Below are 20,706 nucleotides of genomic sequence, written 5' to 3' on the forward strand. Positions count from 1 at the left end.
GCTTCATCACTCACTGGCTAGGGCTGCCCCTGCAAACCTGGGTGGGGAGCTAGTCACTGAATCTTCACCAAGTGGCTTCAGCACTGAAAACAATGACTTCCTCTCCCTAGTGGCTGCCTCTCCTACTCAGGATGGCACAATGAGCCCCTCCTGTGGCCATCACTGATTTTTTTTTTAATTACTGTGTTTTTATTTAATTATTTACCACAATTTGTATCCAGCTGTCACCCCCTCCCTAGTCTCCATCCCATCCCACCCACCCTGCCTCTTCTCCCCCAATGCCCCTTCCCCAGTCCACTGATAGGGGAGGTCCTTGTAGATCTGTTGCAAAAATCCCTTGTTCCTGACAGACCTGACAGTTTCTATCTCTCTTCTTCCTAATGTCCCAAGGACAAACTGAGGCATGATTCCACCAAAGTTCACTGGAGCACAGAGTTTATCAGCCTCACTGATAGGACTCAGTGCCTACAGTAATGTAAAAGTTCCTCCCCAAAAGTTTCTACCCAGCTGGGATAAGGGCTTCTCTTCAGCCTCAGAGGTGGAACCCCACCCCTTCCTCTGTATTTTGTGATCTATGTACTTTAATCCTTGCCCAGACCAAGTTTAATTTGGTCAGAATTAAATGCAATAGGTGGTATGGAAACTCCTCAGGCCCCTCTAAAATCAATGTGGTAATATTTACACAAGGGAACAGCTGAAGTTGTCAATTGTATATGACTTGGATTGTCACATAGAACATTATCCTACATAGACTACTCCCTCTACTTTACTTCCTTGAGTGACTTGGTCATGTCATGCTCCTAAGACAGCATGTTACGGCCCTTCTACCCAAGGTCATGCTCTTATATTCTTTCTGCCCCTATCTTCTGTGAGATACCCTGAGCCCAAGATTAGTATTCTTTTTAAAACATTATTTTGATTGTGTGTGTGCATGTATATATATATATATATTCCTGGGATCAAAGTCAGGTCAATTCACATAATTAGATTTATATACATATAAAGTATTTTTACCCACTGAGCCATCTTACTGGGTAGATGACATGTTTAGTGTTCTTTTTTTAATTAAATTTTATTTTTAGTAATTATAATTTATCACTTTGTATTCCAGCTGTAGCCCCCTCCCCCATCCTCTCCCAATCCCACCTTCCTTCTCTCTTTTTCTTCTAAGCCCCTCCCCCAGTCCAATGATAAGGGAGGTCCTCCTCCCCTTCCATCTGACCCTACTCTATCAGGTCACATCAAGACTGCCTGCATTGTCTTCTTGTGGCCTGGTAAGGCTGCTCCCCCATCAGGGGGAAGTGATCAAGGAGCGGGCTACTGAGTTCATGTCAGAGATAGTCCCTGTTCCCATTACTAGGGAACCCTCTTGAACACTGAGCTGCCATGGGCTACATCTGTGTGGGGGTACTAGGTTATCTCCATGCGTGGTCCTTGGTTGGAATATCGGTCTCACAAAAGACTCCTGTGCCTAAATATTTTTATCTTGTTGCTCTCTTTGTGGAGCTCCTATCCCCTCTAGGTCTTTCTATCTCCCACTTCTTTCATAAGATTCCCTGCACTCTGTACAAAGTTTAGCTATGAGTCTCAGCATATGTTTTATTACCATGATGGATAGAGTCTTTCAGAGGCCCTTTGTGGTAGGCTCCTGACCTGTTCCCTGTTTTCTCCCTCTTCCAATGTCTGTCCCGTTTGCCTTTTTGAATGAAGATTGAGCATCTTACCCAGGGTCCTCCTTGATTAGCTTCTCTAGGTGTACATATTTGAGTATGATTATTCTGTATTATATGTCTAATATCCATATACCATTTGTATATACCATTTGTGTCTTTATTCTTCTGGGATAGCTTACTCGAGATGATGTCACCATTTGCCTGGAAATCTCATGATTTCCTTGTTTTTAATTGCTGAGTAGTATTGCATTGTGTAAATGTACCACAATTTCTGTATCCTCCATTGTTGGACATCTGGGTCGATTCCAGCTTCTGGCTATTACACATAAAGCTGCTACAAACATGGTTGAGCAAATGTCCTTGTTGTATACTTGAGCATCTTTTGGATATATGTCTGGGAGTGGTATTGCTGCATCTTGAGGTAGCACCACTCCTAATTGTCTGAGAAAGTGTTAGATTGATTTCTAAAGTGGTTGTACAAGTTTACATTCCCACCAGCAATGGAGTAAGATTCCCCTTTCTCCACATCCTCTCCAGCATGTGTTGTCGCTTGGGTTTTTGATCTTAGCCATTCTGATGGGTGTAAGGTGAAATCTCGGTCGTTTTGATTTGCATTTCCCTGATGACTAAGGATTCTTAATGGAAGAATTGCTGTAGAGTGAATATTTATGTCTTTTAAAAATCTATTTAACCTTGATTGGTTTTTTTTGTTGGTATTGAGCCAAAATTTTCGTTCTTCTAATTAATAAAAATAAAATATTACAATTTTCTTTGGACAGAATTACGTATTTGCCGTGAAGTTCAGAAATTCGACATTTTTGCCATATTTATTACAAAATAGTGTGGTTAAACGCAAGTAGCAAAGCAGCTGCTCAAGTAGAACATGAATTATTGACATTGCCACCATTTATCAGCTAGTAATCCTCTTGGCAGATAGCAGTTCACTGTTATCCTTCATGCACACAAAGCCTTGTTTGAATCTTTATCTTTTAATGAGTGGTGATGAAATAGCAAGAGATAAGAGTTATAAATAAAACCCAAACTATTTACTTTGCTCTCGCCTTTACATTTCTGTTTTTGGAAAGTAGAGACCTAAAGCAGAATTACATATGTCAGTTATTTTTATTACTTCTTTTTTTTGTGATCTTAAAATAAAACCACTTCTCCTTGATTCCTCCCTCTAAACCCTCCCATATGCCCTTCTCCTTCAAAAATCAATCCCTCCCTACCTTTTTAGTAAATATTGTTACATGTATATACCTATATATTCCAAAGTATAACCAGTTTTGCCAGTATAATGTTATTGTATGTATGTTTTCATTGCTAACCATTTGATATTGGATAACGAATTAGTGTGGTCTTTGAGGAGACAGAGTGTTTTTTGTCATGCTCAGCATTAGTTGTCTGTAGTTCTTTATGTAGGGTTGAGGTCTCTTGGGACTCCCCCCCCCCCCCCGCCACTTTGGGATGACTATTGTTATCCTTGTTCAGGTCATGTTTAGGCAGTGATGTTGATGAAACTTTATGGATGTACTTTCTGACATTGCTAGGAGACACAATCTCAAGGCAAACTCTGATCCTCTGGTTCTTACAATCTTTCCACCTCGTTTTCCACAATGTTCCCTGAGCCTTAGGTGCTGAAGTTGCCTGGTGGGTATATCGATTGGGACTAGGTTCCACAGTCTGCATTTGGATTAGTTGTGGTTTTCTATAATAGTCTCTATGTGTTGCAATGAGAAGTTTCTTTGATGATTGGTGTGTATAAGGACAAATATTTAGAATGCTGTTATAGATTATGCTAGGTTAGTAAAGTGGTGGTTAAAGGTTCTCTTCTAAGATCCATGATTTTGCTACCCTTGGGTAATTGGCATGATACCAGGCTTTGTTTCTTTCTTGTTGAAGAAGCCTTAGGTCCAATTAGAGACCTGTGGGTCACTGCTATGGTATACTTGTCACTATTCCATGTTTAGGGTCATCTTCCCATGGTGGTTGTTATTGTGGTTTATTGGCATAATAGCTGAGTAGGACTGTTGCTCTCTTCCCTCCTTTGGAAGCTTCTGGAATCATAAAAGCTAGCCCTCAGAGAGGAGGAATACTTGCCAGTTCCTCTTCAGGAGTCTATGGGTCCTGTGTCTAAACTGCATAATGTCTTCAGCAATAGGGATTTAACTTTCACCTTTGGGGACAGACCAAGGGCAATACCAATCGTTTGTAATGCTATTGGAGTCTCTTGGACAACTTTGATCATTAATTCAAAGGAGGGCTTCTCATACTTGGTGTTGGTTGTTTCTTATTTTTGTTGTTTTTAAATCTGTTATATGTTTTCATGAAATATACTATTTTTAGGCAAAGAGTTAATAATGTTTATTATGACTTTTTCAGATATCCTTACTGTTTATTTCTCCCTCTGTATTTGTCTCACTCCCCTATCCCTGATCAGAGGTCCCCTATTTTCACCTTCCCCCAATCAGATTATGTGTACCCTGCTATTATAGCTCTAATTTATTTCACTGTTTTTTGAGACAGGGTTTCTTTGTATAGCTTTGCTTGTCCTGGATTCGATTTGTAAACCAGGCTGGCTTCAAACTCACAGAGATCCACGCAGTTCTGCCTTCCTGAGTGCTTGGACTAAAGGTGTGCACCGCTGTGCTCGGCTACTTATTTCACACTTGAAAGAGTTCCTAGTTGTTCAAGTAGACTGCCTATCAATCAGCTATGTTCATTTTACCTCTTCCTTTTGTCGAGCTTTTGAGTATCTATTGTTATTATAGTTACGAGACAGGGATATGAAATAAACCCATCTGTTTATACATTTGCTTCTCTTCATAGCAAAAAGAATTATTTATACATAAAACCTAAAAAAATTGTAGATTTTATTTATGCTTGAAAATTTTTCATTAAAAACTATAGTCTATTCTGCATACTAATATTATATAAAAGTTTTCTCCAAATATAATTGGTATGGAAGTTTAAGAATATTTTCAATTTTTTTCTATATATTTGTCCACATAATATTTATATACTTGCAATTTGGGCTGCTGCTGCTGCTGCTGTGTGTAAAAGTTTTCTATGCTGAGGAAATAGCATCCTAAAATTTGCATTTTAATTTTTGTTTTGGAGGTAGTTACCTAAGACTGCTTTCTTTTTAAAGTTCTCTGTTATTCCTTGATACCAGTATTATAGCATATTGTTTAATATATTCCTCCTCACATGTCTGCTTGGTTTCTACTTTTTTGCTCTTACAACAATATTTATGTTATTTTCTTTATTATATTAAGTGATTTTTGTATATAGCCTCGCAAACATTCTTTTCTAATTGGCCTTTTTAATTTACAAAAATGACTTAAAAACTGTGGTTGCAATTTGTTTCTTTCAAACTTACCACCGAAGTTGGTTATTACTTTTGTTGTTAATCATCTGTGTTACATTTGGTTACATGTGTGTAACCAAAGTTACTTTTCTTTTCTATTTGCCTTCTTTACTGTGTGCTAATCAAATTTCCTTCTTCCCTAGTTTTTACTTTGCCAGATATATGAAGGATAGCTCTCACATGGCTGTTCAAACTTCATATCTGTAATTCTCTGCCTCCATAGAGGCATTTTCCACTAAACATTTTCCACTAAAATTGAGAGTTTGTTACTCTTGCTTTAAAGGCGGTATCTCAGGTTCTTGACACCTCATTTCAGCATGGCATAGACATAGTTAAAGGAAATAATGAATATCATCTAGTGTGTTTGGCTTCAAGCATGAACTGGATAATTTGTATAGATCATGTTAAAACAGTAGTGTCTCACTGTACAGACAGACATGTGCTGAATCTGCTGCTTGAGCTGTTAACCAAATGGCTTATGTACCTACCTATTTCTGAGATCCAGTCTATCAGTTTTAAATGGTGTACATTTCATAGGCAGAAAATTATTTCAGCTTTTATTGTTTAGTAAGATGATATATCTTTGGGGGGAAATGAATACTTTTACTTATATAAGCTTACATTTCTACAGTTTTGTCAAAGGAACGAGCTTCACAAGTCCTGGTGAGGAAGCGCCGTGCAAATTCCTTGCTTGAAGAAACTAAAAAGGGCAATCTCGAAAGAGAATGCATCGAAGAACTCTGCAATAAAGAGGAAGCCAGGGAGGTCTTTGAAAATAATCCCGAAACGGTGAGAATTCATGGAAGCTGTCAAGTCCACACATCTAGATATGTATAGTTACAGTCTGAACGTCGCCTGCTTAAGTCTCCTTGGTTCCGTTTGAGAGCTAAAGATTTTGTAGCTCATTCTCTGAGTTGCACTGACACTTTAGGAGGACTGCCAAGGACAGGTGCTCTGACCTAATTAGATTTCCTTAAGTCTCATTATCAACAACTGGTGTTGTGAAGACGCCTGGGAAGCGTAAGTGACCATGTGTACTTGTATCATCACTGTGCTTCTCACTTATTTTGTTTGGTTGATTAATTTTACATGAGGTAGTCTCTTATTTATAGTCCAAGCTAGCCTGGAATTCACTATCCTCCTGCCTCTGCTGCAGTCTCCCAGGTACTGGGATTATAGGTTGGTGTGCACAACTTCATTATCTTTAGAAATTTCTAGAAATGAGGACTAGAACTGGAACTACCATGTACAGTGTCATGAATGCAGAGTGTTCTTTATAATCTTTGTAAACTTTCCCTAGGGTACTGAAAACCAGCAGTAATCTTCAGTGTATAAGAATTTACAAGTTATCCATCCCCCAAACGTAACCATAAAGACTTATCACACGGCCACATGGGGCTGACCGCCCACTCTGTGTTTTAGGGGAGTGCGTTCTGTAGCCATGCCTGTAGCTAGCAAGAGTAGCATTAATACCTCCAAGAAGCGGCGTCAGCTTGAGAGTCTAAATCTCACACTCTTTAGCGTTTTCTCAGATATCTTTCCTGAGATGAATGTATAATCTGGAGGAAAAGAGTGAGATGACTTGTCTAAGACTTCTCCTATGCCTCTGCGACAGCTCCCAGCGCCATGACAATAGCTGAGTGATAATGACCAAGAACACTTTGTCCACAGTTACAAAATTCGTCCCAAACTGTAGCTACTTGTGTTTTCTGTGACTATCCCTGTAGCCCTTTCTATCCATATATGGGTCTGACTGGTTCAAAGAAGAAATTTTATACAAATACCCAACATTTAATTTTTAATCTGTTTATAATTGGGACCAAATGTGATAAAACACCATGAGGAAAATCTACTTGGGGATTAAAGGGTTTATTTGGCTTACATATCCTGAATTACAGCCCATTTAGGGAAGCGAAGCAGGAACTCAAACCAGGTGGGAACCTGGAGGCAGGGGCTGATGCAGAGGCATGGAGGAGTGCTGCTTATGGAATGCTCCTAATGGCTTGCTCAACCAACTTCCTTCCTTCCTTCCTTCCTTCCTTCCTTCCTTCCTTCCTTCCTTCCTTCCTTTCTTCCTTCCTTCCTTCCTTCCTTTGTTTATTTAATCAGTCTACAATCTCCCTCCTCTCCTTTCAGTCCCGCTCTCATGCCTTCCTCACCCCCATTGCCCTCTCTCCTTTCCAGAGAAGGGGAGGTCCTTAATGGATACTTACCCATTCTGGCACTTAAAGTCAAAGCAGGACTAAGCACATCTTCTCCCACTGAGGCCAGACAAAGCAGCCTAGCTAGGGGAATGAGAGCCAAAGGTGGGCAACAGAGTCAGAAACAGGCTCTACTCCCATTATTAGGAGACCCATATGATCACCATGCTGCACATCTGCTACATATGTGTAGGGGGTCCAGGTCTGGCTTATGCAAGCTCAGGTTAGTTCAATCTGTAGGTCTTCTTGTGGTGTCCTTGATCCTTCTGGCTGCCTCAATCCTTTCTCCCACTCTTCCACAAAACTCCTAGAGCTCAGCCTATTGTTTGGCAGTGGGTCTCTGCATCTGTTTCCATCATCAGCCTGCTTTCTTATAGAACCCAGGGCCACCATCCCCAGGGTGCCATCACCTACAATGGGCTGGGACCTCCTCCATCAATCACTAATTATGGAAATGTCCTACAGTTCTGCCTACATCCCTACCTTAAAGAAGTATTTTCTCAGTTGAGGTTCCCCTCTCTCAGATGATTCTAGCTTGTGTCAAGTTGACATAAAATTAGCCAGCACAAACACTAATAATACAAAATTTTCTATTCTGCATGATGTATTAGACTTTCTTATTGTATAGCATTTTACATATGTATTCCACGCTACATTTTCATACTAGAAAGGACTGTGTCCAAGTACTCCTAGAAAGAATATGCTATTTGTAAGATACATGTATTTCTTCCCAGTATGAACAATTTTTTAAAAGTAGAGCAAACAATACAATAAGTCCCAACACACCACCTCCCTCTAATAATGATCAATTCTTCCATTTTATTTTGCCTGTCCACCTCATCTACTCAATGGTTTTGATAGAATGTTGTTAGCGTTCATGGCACATGATTATGTCATCCATGAACACTTGAGTGTATATTTCTGAATTGTACCTTTGCTCTGAGATCAGCCTGTGAAGAGAAAAGGAGATAGAACAAAGAATGAAAAGGGAAGAAGATGGAGGAGGAAAACTCATTCATGTTTCTTCACCTGCCTCAAATTGGCTTTGCTGACAATTCTACCCACTCTCTGTCCGCATTCCTCATACCCTTAGTCAATATTCACAGTGTTTACTCTCTTGCTTACCTCTTCACTGTCTCTAAAATATTCTTCTCATCAGCATATCACCAATTCTTGAACCCCATTTATCTCTCCTTATTGTTCTGGATCTGCTGCAAACAACACTATTGTCTGAATGATTCAGTGTCAGGCCCCTTTCTCATAAGCCAGTAGAAACCTGTTGTGCAGGTTTATATGTGACAGGAGGAAAGAGTGAGGGATTTGAGCTGGAAAAAGCCATGTTCTGCTGACTGAGCTGGAACTTTAAATATTTTTTTGTGCATAAGTTTTGGTTTCGCACAAAATATTCTTGTATTATTTATGCTACATGTTTGATATATTACGAGTTTACTATAAGACATTTATACTATTTTCCCCTTAATAAAATACATTCCTTTGTCCACATTCTGATCACTACTTTTTGTACCTACCACTTTATAAGGAGGGTGTTACATGTGCTTTATAGCTAAGGTAAGTGTTCAATTGAGTTTCCTTCAAATTTTTTCATTGTTGACCTTGACGTAGATAATCATCATGGTATAAAATATATCAAATTAAGGCCAGGGATGATGACACAAATCTTTAATCCCAGCCTGCAGGAGGCAGACAAAGGTGGATGATGGTGAGTTTGAGGTGAACCTAATCTATACAGTGAGTTCCAGGGTAGCCAGGGTTATGTAGAGAGACATCATCAACAAAAATGTATACCAAATGGATGTTTAATCACCATGGAAAAATTAGAGGATTATAAAAAGAGGTCATTGTTCTATTTATCATCTTAAGTACCACCTTTTCAAATTAAATGCTTTAAAATGATATTTAATTATACAGTAGTGTTTTAAACCCAGGGATATATTCTTGTCAAGTATTGACTATCTATCTATTCTTGTAAAAAAATTAGGATGTGAAAACACAGAACATAATTTATTTTTATGTTAATTTAAAAATGAACTAGAAAATTAATCTTTAACTCTGTGGTGAAATTTAGGATTTTTAATATATTCATTTTTTTGTTTTCTTTTTTTAGGATTATTTTTATCCAAAATATTTAGGTAAGTTCTAAGTATCTGTTTCATAAAATCTTGGAAACTGAAGGGAACTTAGATATGTTCAAACCTCATTTTCTGCTGATATACGTGTCCTAAACTATTTTATCATCCTTGGGAAGATACAAGACCTATGATGCTCTCATATTTAGTGTCATGTAGATTAATTTGGAATGGCTTTTTGCTCTGTTTTACTTTAACATTTAGTTTTCCATGTCTTTCTTCTAAAACATCTTTAGGCTGATGTCACTAATCTTCAGACACCCAGACATTATATACAAATATATTTTCATGGGCTGTCTTTCATGAAATGATGGATATCTAATCTCTTCAAATAGTATGATGTACACAATTATCACTCAGCCATTTGTAGAAGTCATTTACAGCTTTTTTCTTTGTGATATCATCGTATCACTCCCTGCAATATCCCATTCATGCTCTTTTGCATTCTGGGCTCTCATTGTGGTAATATTTGTACACTCATATAGGTTACATGACCACAAGTAAATACTACTTCAAAGTAACAAAGGTTGTTTCCTTAAAGCAAATGTAGAAATGTTTCATATTACTATTATTTAGGATCATCTTTTCTGTTTCTAAATGGTCACACTAGGGTCTAATTCTTGCATCTGTTTCTCATGTGATTCTCTGTGTTTACAATAAAGTTGTGCTCTTCTTTCCCCCTCTTCTTTCAGAATTCCTCTGATCTATGCTTGTTTTCACCCCATTATCTCTAGCCAACCAGAAATCAAAAGAAAATCACTGAAAAAATCTAGAACTGAAGTCTGATACTATTATTAATACAGTCTTATAAATGATTAAGTCATTAAATGAATTTCTCCTAGAATTTGAGTAGTTATTTAATATGATTATTTATTTATTTATTTGGTTATATATGTTGCTATGTGTATCCTTGGAGCAAATTCATAGATATTTTGAGAAAGATATTTATACTTGGCCCTTTAGGGAATCTTATATTGAAATGATGCTATGGATTTGTATTTATCTTTTAGGACAAGTAGTAGGTTAAGAGTCCAAGAACACTGGGCACAAAATATTTTAGAAACAGGTCTTGATTGCTCTTCCCGGTTTTTTAGTGAGCACGATGGTCATGATCCTTTATTTGTGCCACCTGCTGAGATTGGGTGACTTTACTAAACTGTACAACACTCTAGCTCATCTTGTTGTAAGACACCAGTCAGTTCTACAGTAGCTCTCTGTAGAGCAGAGGAAGATTTTTAGCTTCCCAACATCTATGAGCCTATTTTTCACCTCTATGAATGGGTTTTCAGCAAGTTTGCAAAGGACTTAATAAAACGTAATGTCTTTTTTTTTTTTTTTTGTCCTCTTCATTTTTCTCCCCTGATGTGCAATTTCTGTTTGCTTCTTTCTCTTCCTTTCCTCCTTCCAAGTTTTAACCAGGCCGGACCTCTGTTAACTTCCATGATCAGATGAGATGGGATGCATTCAGGGTGGTAAGGCCATGTCCTTTCTTTCCTTCTCTAGCTGTTAAAACCAGTGTTGAACATTTTCTTTTAAGTGTGCACCATGAACAGTAATTGGGAGGTGGTATTATTTGTGTCTACAAACATGTTCCACCACAGGTTATGCAAAACTCCTTGCTTTTACATTTTAAAGGATAGAGAATAGATAAAAGCACTCATCTACGAAAAGATGTATTTTTTGTAAACATAATAAGTTATCACTTTCTAAAACAAAAGCCAAGGGTTTACATCACTGAAGTGATTGAGAAAGGTAAGTTATCAAGACTATTCCAGCCTCTCATATTTAGTGGGAATTTGAATGTTTTATAATAAAAAAGATACCACTTAGCTACTAAAATTATAAGGTTATGTTAACTTTGTTTCTTATGGCCACGTATTGAGGTGTTTTTTTTGTTTTTTTTTTTTTCAGGAACAGCAGTCTAAAAGATATACTCTTTGATCACAGTACATTTGAATAAAGATAAATAATGTTTTCATGCAGAACCATTTGATTAAGAGAGGTTCCTAAAATAACAATTTTTCTCCTTTTATCTCTTCTAATATTTTCCTTTTCTGCCTCCATTCAACTTTCTCTTCTCTTTTTTAACTTCCTTGGCAACATGGTAGAAGACTAAAGTATAAAACAAAATCCAGACTCTGAGATGTGGGCCCAGTTCCATAACACTTAGCTGGCAATACTTTGGATTCTATTTTCAGTTTTGCTTTTGTTATTGGTGTTGTTTGAATTATTTGAAAGGGTTTCTATTTTCATATGCTGAACATCGCTAGATTTTCTGACTTTGGAACTCTTGGCCTGTTAAGGAAATAGATAATAGATTTATTGCTAATCTTTCTTCTAATGGAAGGTATTTATTTAAACCATCAGGTAGAACAAAAATGCTTTTGATTGAAATTTTATATTTGATCTTGTATGTGTAAGTAGTGATTTCCACTGTTGAAAGAGAGAACGAAACTTCTCTAGCAAAGTCACACATTTTGTTCTTGGATGTGCACAGGGGCAGTGGTTACAAAAAATGGCATGTGTACTTCTGTTCACAGTAAACATAGTAGTAGTTTAATTATCCATAACTAATGCTGGGCTGTCCTTATAAGGAGAGAAAGTTTTTGAGCAAATTTGAGCACGGTTGTCAATTCTTTTTGGACAGTGTCTAGTCTTAACACTTCAGGGCCATATAGAGCGCCTCATGCAGTACCCTGTGCCATCTGCTGCCCTTAGAACATACAATTCAGAGTAAATACCCTGGGTTCTCTGACATTTATCACATAGAAGGAAATCACTGGTGTTAATTAGTTTGCTTCAAGAAATAAAAGCAAATGATGCTCTTAAAGAAATTATTATAATGTGGTTCTATTAATAGAAATGTGTTTATACATAAACTTATAATAAAATCAAGTTTATCAAATTTTTATGTCTGCTGGAGATTGAACTCAGTCATTGTACTGTTAGGTAGTACACTGGGCTGCCTCCCCGGGATATCACTATAACTTAAATTCTTTTTTTTTTTTCCTGAGGAAATAGGATAAATAAGCTTACCATCTATATAGGCATTTGAAAACATCACCTGGAAAATTAGATGACTTTGTTCATGGAGAATAATTTTTCTGGAGAATGGTAAAGTTTGAGCCTAAATGAAAATATTAGAAATCATTCTTTTAGGGCTAAATATGTAGTTCTATGTGTGCTTTCCTGACACACAGAAGACCATAGGTTTAATTCCTAAAACCATACACACATAGACAAACACAGACACGCACAGGCACACACACCCACACAAACAACAACATGAAACACTTAAAATATGGATCTGCAGGACAATACCCAATGCAGGACCTTGCAGCTTCTGCTTTCTCCTTGGATGCAGTGGGATAAGGGCCACTTTAAGACCAGCACAGTGAGGAAAACTCAGTCACATGGAGAGACTCTGACATATGACGTTCCATATGCCGGTGGAGGTAGGGTGTCAGACAGCGTGAACTGTCATGACTGAGTGAAAGCTCTTCTTGAAATGGCTTCTTACCTTGATCTGACACTCTGCCCAACTCCACATGCCACACACAGCTTAATTCGGTGAACTAATTGCTTCCCAGATAATGGAACTCAAAATCAAGTCCCAAATAGCCATTATTTGGGAGATGGCTTGTTATTCTGCAACCAGTAACTAATTGTTGAGTATTTGAGCAAAGAAGTACTATGTGCCATTTCTTTTATATCAGTTAGGAACTATGTGTTAAGAACCGAACAACTCTTATTAACACTCGAGTACCTAAGTATTTTATCTCTATTATATCATGTGTTATTTCTTGGTTTGTTACCATTTAAGATATTACATTCATAGACTTGTGGTCAGGAACAAAAAGAATAGGGTCAACCATTTTGTGATATGAAGGAATTATGCAAATATTGTGTTCGTCTGGGAGCTACACAAGAAGGCCTGAAAAGTTGTCTGTAGCAACCAGAAACAATGACTCCTATTGACTCAATTATGCATGCTGATTAAGTCAGGGTCTCCTCTGCAGGTCTGAACGTTTCTTTGCTACAAAACAGAAAACACAGATTTATGTTAAGGTAGATTTCCTTGCTACTAATCCCACGTCTTTTTTTTTTTTTTCTTCAGATTAATGTTCCTATCCACCAAGAGAAGCATTTTTTAACTTATTTCCATGATTCTGTTGTTCACTGCAAGCTGACTTGTAGCTTTTTAACTTTTCCTACAGATAAATGTACTAAACCAAAAAAGCTAGTTGTGAGAGCTGTAAGTGCCAGGTAAAGGAAGACTTGACAAAGAATGGAAACAAAACCCAGCCAGTTCATTTAAGGTAGATAGTGTAGAAAATGTTATTCGTTTACAAACAAGTACAGCAAATGAGTGAATTCTCTTGGTATCTTATAAAAAAATGGAAATTTAAGGTTTAGGACAGGTGTAGTCATGCATACCTGAAATTCCTCAGCATTCATGAGGTTCAGTCAGGAGCTTCATGAGTTCAAAACGAAACTGCATTACAGGCAAGAATAAATAGAGGCCTGGAGAGATGGGTCAGAAGTTAAGAGCTTATCAGCTGCTACTGTAGAGGACATGGGTTCTGTTCAGGTTTTAGGGGCATCTGATACCTAGGAACACCCAACAAACACCTGTACATACCTGCCCCAGATACACACAAACATAAATCATTTAAAAAATAAAGAGAAATAAAAATGAAAGCTTATTTAAGGCATCCTCTGTAACATCTCACGGAAGAATTCCTTTTTACCCAAAGTTTCAGTGTTTAAAGAAATGGTCTGAAGACCTGTCCAGCTAAAACAGTGACACCCACAGGCACCCGAGTGTTCTCGATGCAGTAGCATCTACACACTCTTGTTCAAAGCATAATAATCCCAATGTCTTCACGAGAAAAAGAGAAGCTCACAATGCATAGAAGTGGAACACTCACTGGAACTTAGGAACCAACCAGTATATTTGTTCTCCCCAGACAGCACAGCAAAGGTAAAATGAACGCAAGGTTTTGTGTATTTAACATAACAGTCCTTAACTTATAGGTTATAACCCTTTGGCAATCAAACGATCCTTTCATAGGGGTTGTCTAAGACTATGAGAACACATAAATATTCACGTTATGATACATGACAGTAGCAAAATTACAGTTATGAAGTAACAACAGAAATAATTTCATGGCTAGGGGTCACCAAAACACAGGGAATTGTATTAAAGGGTCACAGCATTAGGAAGGGTGAGGACCACTGCTTTAACATTTTGGAATGAAGTCAGAGTGAAACTGCTACTAAGAAGTCCCATCCTGTGAAGTAAAGGAAAGCCAAATGGCTCTATGACAGCACCTTGTGCTTCATGTCGGAGTTTTCTGGTCAGGTGGAAAGATTAGCTTATATTACTGTGGATGAGACAGAGACAGGGAGCTAGAATTGGGCATTCCAAGTGGTGGCACAGGTGTTACTCACACAGCAGCTGTCAAACCTCATGAAGGAATGGCCAAGCAATTGGAGTTGCTTCGGGATGTTTGCAGAGAAGGGTACTTCAGAGACCTGGATAAATGTTGAAACGGGGTTAGTCTTCAGATAGGAGATAGAAGCCAAACGTTCAATAGTCTGAGCAGACCTAAGCACTCTGGCAGGCAAAACAGTGAGTGAATCAACAAACATTAAGAAGCAAAAACTTCGTTCAGAAAAAGGTCTGTCTCTGGTATAGAGAGTTCACAAAGGAGGCCACAAATGTCGGGATTGAAGCTAGAAGACAGAAAGCTGCCCCATGAGAAGTGCAAACAGGAGGAGGATGCAAAAGCAGGGGTCTCTGGGAGTCCCGAGAGACCTTGTAAATGAGTGACGCTGGAGCTTTTGGAGTTGAAGGTTCTCTTCAGTCATGCTCTGGGGCAGTGCGTGATCTGAAAGGCTTTCTCAAAGACTCAGAGTGCCTGCTCCACAGACACTCCCTCTGGTGAGGATAGAGTGGTTAGGGAGCTCACACTCCCTAGGAGTGAACCTACTCCTATCATTTTGATAAAGGGACATAGTATCAAACTGCCCTTTCAGTTCATATCTGTCTAGCCCCGGTTTCCTACAGCCCTGAGACCTAAACAGAGATGTTTCTTTGTCAGCGGATGGGTACTAGTGCACAGACAACTGCTCAAAGTGAAGAGAGTAAGTATCAGTGAAGAACTCAGACAGAAATGGGATTTTTTAAAACTCACATCCCCTCTTTGAAGCTCAAGGTCCATGCCCAAAGAAGGGGTGGGAAGATTTTTTTCAATCAGATAAGGGAATACTGGGGCAACACAGTATTTCCTGTATATGACACACTCATGTATTCACAGCAGCTAAGGACGTTTGTACAAAAGCAAGCCAGTCAACATTTTAGCATGGAGTGGGAAGGGGGACATGAACTCCCACCATAGCTGGGAGTTTTGCCCATACCAAAGAACATATGGGCAGAGCAAATTGAAGTTCGAGAAGTATCACACATGATAGCTCAGCAAATTGGCTGCCTGAACAAGACCTGAAGAAATGTGTCAATATACATACCAATACAGAAGAAGGCAATCTCACATGGCTCCACCCATAGACTAAAGGCAAAGGACTAAAGGCAGATCACAGATGCTGAGAGGAGGAGAAACAGTCCTCTCCAGGAATGAAATCTGTAGCTGGTTTTCTAATACCAACTGGTCAGCCCTGAAATCATGTACATCTAGGTAACATTATATAGACTAAACCGGTTGTATTTATATATTTAGACAGTAATTTTGAGAGGGGGCAAGTAGGAAGGAGTGAGATAGATACATGGGAAAGATTGGAGGAACAGGAAATGGGAACATGATATAATTACATCTCATTTAAATTTTTTAAAAATTTATTTTTTTAAAAAGAGGACATGATTTTGGTGCCATAGAGAGATGGAATGGACCTGGGATTAGGGTGAATTTGAGGTGAATATATTTAAATCAGGTGAAATTCTCAAAAAATTAACAAAAGTGGCCAGGTATGGTGGCACATGCCTGTAATCCCAGCACTTTAGGAGACAGAGGCAGGAGGATCTCTGTGAGTTCAAGGCCAGCCTGGTCTACAAAGTGAGTTCAGGATAGCCAAAGACACACAGAGAAACCCTGTCTCAAGAAAACAAAATTAACAAAAATGTATTTTTTTTTAAAGAAAACTTAGAACTGTGTGTTAGCAATACAGTGGCTTAGAGCTGCTGCAAGGCTTTCAAAGACTAACCATGCATGGAAAGGTACTGATTCTCAGAGTACCCAAAAGTCAAATAAAAATTTTAAAATAAAATAAAATAAAATAAAATAAAAGGTGAAAATAAAAGGTGAAAACATTAAGTAGACCTATTCTCAGTTTTTGCTGAAAGCAGAGCAGAGCAGATAGTATAGATGCTCAGGGACCTAGCTCACAAGATTTCACCAAAATAAACCATGATCCAAATGAGATAAATTTTGAAATGGTTTGTTGATGTAGCAAAAGAATGAATTTGCCTCTCCTCGTTGTAGCAGATTATATCAATTCTAACAAGAAATAAGTTTCAGATGTTGTTGAAGGAATATTCTGTAACTAAATTATTCAGTTGCCCCAGAGCATTTTGATGAGTAGCCCTAAAAATACGTACCAGCACAAAATACCATCATACAAGAAGAGGGGAAAAGACTAAAAGTCAAGCTTCTTTCATAAGATTCCCTGCACTCTGCCTAAAGGTTGGCCATAAGTCTCAGCATCTGCTTTGATACCCTGCAGGGTAGAGCCTTTCAGAGGCCTTCTGTGGCAGGCTCCTGTCCTGTTTCCTGTTTTCTCCCTCTTCTTGATGTCCACCTTCTTTGCCTTTCTGAATGGGGATTGAGCATTTTAGCCAGAGTCCTCCTTGATTAGTTTCTTTAGGTGTACAGATTTTAGTAGGTTTATCCTATATTATATGTCTAATATCCACTTATGAGTGAGTATATACCCTGTGTGTCTTTCCGCTTCTGGGATACCTCACTCAGGATGATCTTTTCCTTGTTTTTTTTATTGCCGGGTAATATTCCATTGTGTAGATGTACCACAATTTCTGTATCCATTCCTCAGTTGAAGGGCATCTGGGTTGTTTCCAGGTTCTGGCTATTACAAATAAAGCTGCTGCAAACATGGTTGAGCAAATGTCCTTATTGTGTACTTGAGCTTCTTTTGGATATATGCCTAGGAGTGGTATAGCTGGATCTTGAAGTAGCGCTACTCCTAATTTTCTGAGAAAGCGTCAGATTGATTTCCAGAGTGGTTGTGCAAGTTGAAATTCCCACCAGCAGTGGAGTAGGGTAGAAGCGGATAATAGTAAGATCTGGAGAGGACAGGAGCTCCACAAGGAGAGCAACAGAACCAAAATATTTGGGTACAGGGGTCTTTTCTGAGACTGATACTCCAACCAAGGACCATGCATGGAGATAACCGAGAACCCCTGCACAGATGTAGCCCATGGCAGTTCAGTGTCCAAGTGGGTTCCATAGTAATAGGAACAGGGACTGTCTCTGACAGGAACTGATTGGCCTGCTCTTTTATCACCTCCCCCTGAGGGTGGAGCAGCCTTACCAGGCCACAGAGGAAGGCAATGCAGCCACTCCTGAGGAGATCTGATAGACTAGGAAGGAGAGAAAGACCTCAGTGGACTTGGGGAGGGGCATGCGTGGATAAGGAGGAGGGAAGTTGGGATTGGGAGGGGAGGAGGGAGAGAGCTACAGGGGAGATACAAAGTGAATAAAGTGTAATTAATAAAAATTAAAAAAAAAAAAAAAAGTCAAGCTCCAGGGACTGGAAAGATGGCTCAAAGTTTAAGAGCACTGGCTGTTCTTTAATAGGTTCTGAGTTCAATTCCCAGCAACCATATGGTGGCTTGTAACAGTGAGATCTGGTGCCATCTTCTGGTATGCAGGCACACATGCAGACAGTACACTATATAATATATAAATATTTAAAAAGTCAAGCTCCAGCTGAGCATGGTGACACACACCTGTAATCCCAGCACTCAGGAGGCAGATGCAGGTGAATCTCTGAGTTTGAAGCCAGGCTGGCCTACAAAGTGAGTCCAGGACAGCCAAGGTTATACAGATAAAACCCTGTTTTAAAAACAAACAAACAAATAAAGCCAAGCTCCAAAGTTCCTCTTGTTTTGATTCAATCTAAACAGTAGTAACTCCTCTCTCTAAGATGGGAGGGTAAATGAAGAACATCTCAGACACATGTCCTTTCTGGTCACCTTTTTCGCCAGTGTGGCTCCTCAGTGGAGAACAACCAGAACTTTTTCTTTTTCAGTCCACCCAGGAGTCAGTTAAATGGCTGAGAAGATGAAACAGCTTGTATGCAACACTGGGTCATGTCTGCATTCCCAGCACTCCTAGAGGGAGTTGGGACGCAGAGACAGGAGAATTGCCCAGAAGATGGGGAGTTAGCATAGCATAACATAGAATAACAAGATATCTTGCCTCAAAAACAAGAAGAAAAGAACTGACTCCCAGAAAGTTATTCTTTGCTCGCCGTGTGTCATAGTATGCTGTAGTAGTCCTTTATGTTATGGGTGGTTTTACCTCATATTCCTTTGCTGCCAGAATAACAGTTCATGAGACTCATTAAATATTATACAAATACCTAGGCCATAGAGCTATGGTTACCTGAGCTCAGGCACCATGCATCCATGTTCCTCACCTCTTACTGGCTGAATCTCATGGCCTGGCTCTCCTCCAGATGTCACACTATTTCCTGACTCAGGCCATATGCTTTTTAATTAACAGGTGTTGTATCTGTACAATACACAGGATTCCTTCCACAATAGGAATGAAGCATGCATACATGAGCTCCCACCTGCTCGTACACACAGACAAACACACAATAAATATCTTTTTAAAACATAGCTACAGCTCAGGCCCTAAGATCTATAAGTAATAAAGGGGACCTCGAAACTGAAAAGTTTCTGTTAAGCACAGGACACTAGCGATAGAACAAAATGGCAGTCTACAGATTGGGAAAAATCTTCACAAATCCCACATCTGACAAGGTGCTAATATCCAGAATATTTAAAGAACTCAAGGAATTAAACAACAAACCAAATAATCCAATTAAAAATGGGCTACAGAGCTAAACAGAATTCTCAACAAAGGAATCTCAGAATAGTGGGGACACACTGAAAGAAATGCCCAATGCCCTTAGTCATTAGGAAAATGCAAATCGAAATGACTCTGAGATTCCATCTTACACCTGTCAGAATGGCTAAGATCAAAAACTCAAGTGACACATGCTGGAGAGGATGTGGAGAAAGGGGAGCCCTCCTCCGTTGCTGGTAGGAGTGCAAACCTATACAACCAAACTTATACAACCAGATTGGAAATCAATCTGGTGCTTTTTCAGAAAACTGGGACTAGCCTTGCCTCAAGATCCAGCTATTACCACCCATGGGCATACACCCAAAAGATGTTCCACCATTCAACAAGAAAGTTTGCTTGCTCAAATATGTTCATAGCAGCTTTATTCTTATTAGCCACAATCTGGAAACAACCTGGATGTCCCTCAACCAAAGAATGGATAAAGAAACCAGGGTACATTTACACAATGGAATACTAGTAAGCCATTAAAAACAAGGAAATCATGAAATTTGAGGGCAAATGGATAGAACTAGAAAACATCATCCTGACCCAGAAAGACAGTGGATTTTAGTTGTATAGTACAGTATAGACATACTACGATGCACAAACTTCAAGAACATAAGTCCTATGGGCATCTTAGGCTTCATGTCAGCTCACTGGTTAGGGGAGTGGGGGATATCTCTGACACAGACTATGTTGCCTGCTTTTTTGATTACTTCCCCTGACGGGAATTCCCTAATAGGCCGCAGGGAAGACGAACTCTGTCCTCATGTGAATAGATGAACTAGGATGTCTGAGTAGGGGGGCTCCCCTATTTTAAGGAATAGGAGAGAGGGACTGCAGGAGGGAAGGTGGGACTGGGAGGAAAGGCCTGTGACAGAGATGTTGATTGAATTAATTAACAAAAACCTGGAAAACCTAAAAACAATCATATCTAAATATGCTCCTTATATTAGCAATCTTGTATTTTGTTCACTTCTATCAATCCACTTATATATAACATTTACTATTCAGTATTCACTATAGTATGTTTTAGATAAAATACTTGTACTCGAGGGAAGCATGCACATGAACCATCAGACATAAAAAGGCATCAGTTTAAAGCTGCTGTGCTACCAGGAGCTCCTAAGCATCTTCAATTTAACTGAGAAATTCTCTTGAACTCCGATAGAACAAAAGGGGAGATGGAAACATTTAGGGCCACAC

General features: G+C 38.9%; 1 protein-coding gene across 4 annotated transcripts in view; it reads left to right on the forward strand.

The window, feature by feature from the left end:
• Pros1 (protein S) overlaps positions 1-20,706 on the forward strand; it is a 70,962-nt gene that overhangs the window by 20,129 nt on the left and 30,127 nt on the right. For all 4 annotated transcript variants that reach the window (XR_009587012.1, XR_009587013.1, XR_009587011.1 and 1 more), the window contains exons 2-3: positions 5,675-5,832; positions 9,370-9,394. Coding sequence is in view for 1 of the 4 variants with exons in the window: in XM_021663676.2 (XP_021519351.1) it covers positions 5,675-5,832; positions 9,370-9,394 (183 nt within the window). In the remaining 3 variants the exon portion in view is untranslated. The remainder of the gene's footprint in view (positions 1-5,674; positions 5,833-9,369; positions 9,395-20,706) is intronic.

Source organism: Meriones unguiculatus, chromosome 17 (genome assembly GCF_030254825.1).
Source record: "Meriones unguiculatus strain TT.TT164.6M chromosome 17, Bangor_MerUng_6.1, whole genome shotgun sequence".
Classification (NCBI taxonomy): domain Eukaryota; kingdom Metazoa; phylum Chordata; class Mammalia; order Rodentia; family Muridae; genus Meriones; species Meriones unguiculatus.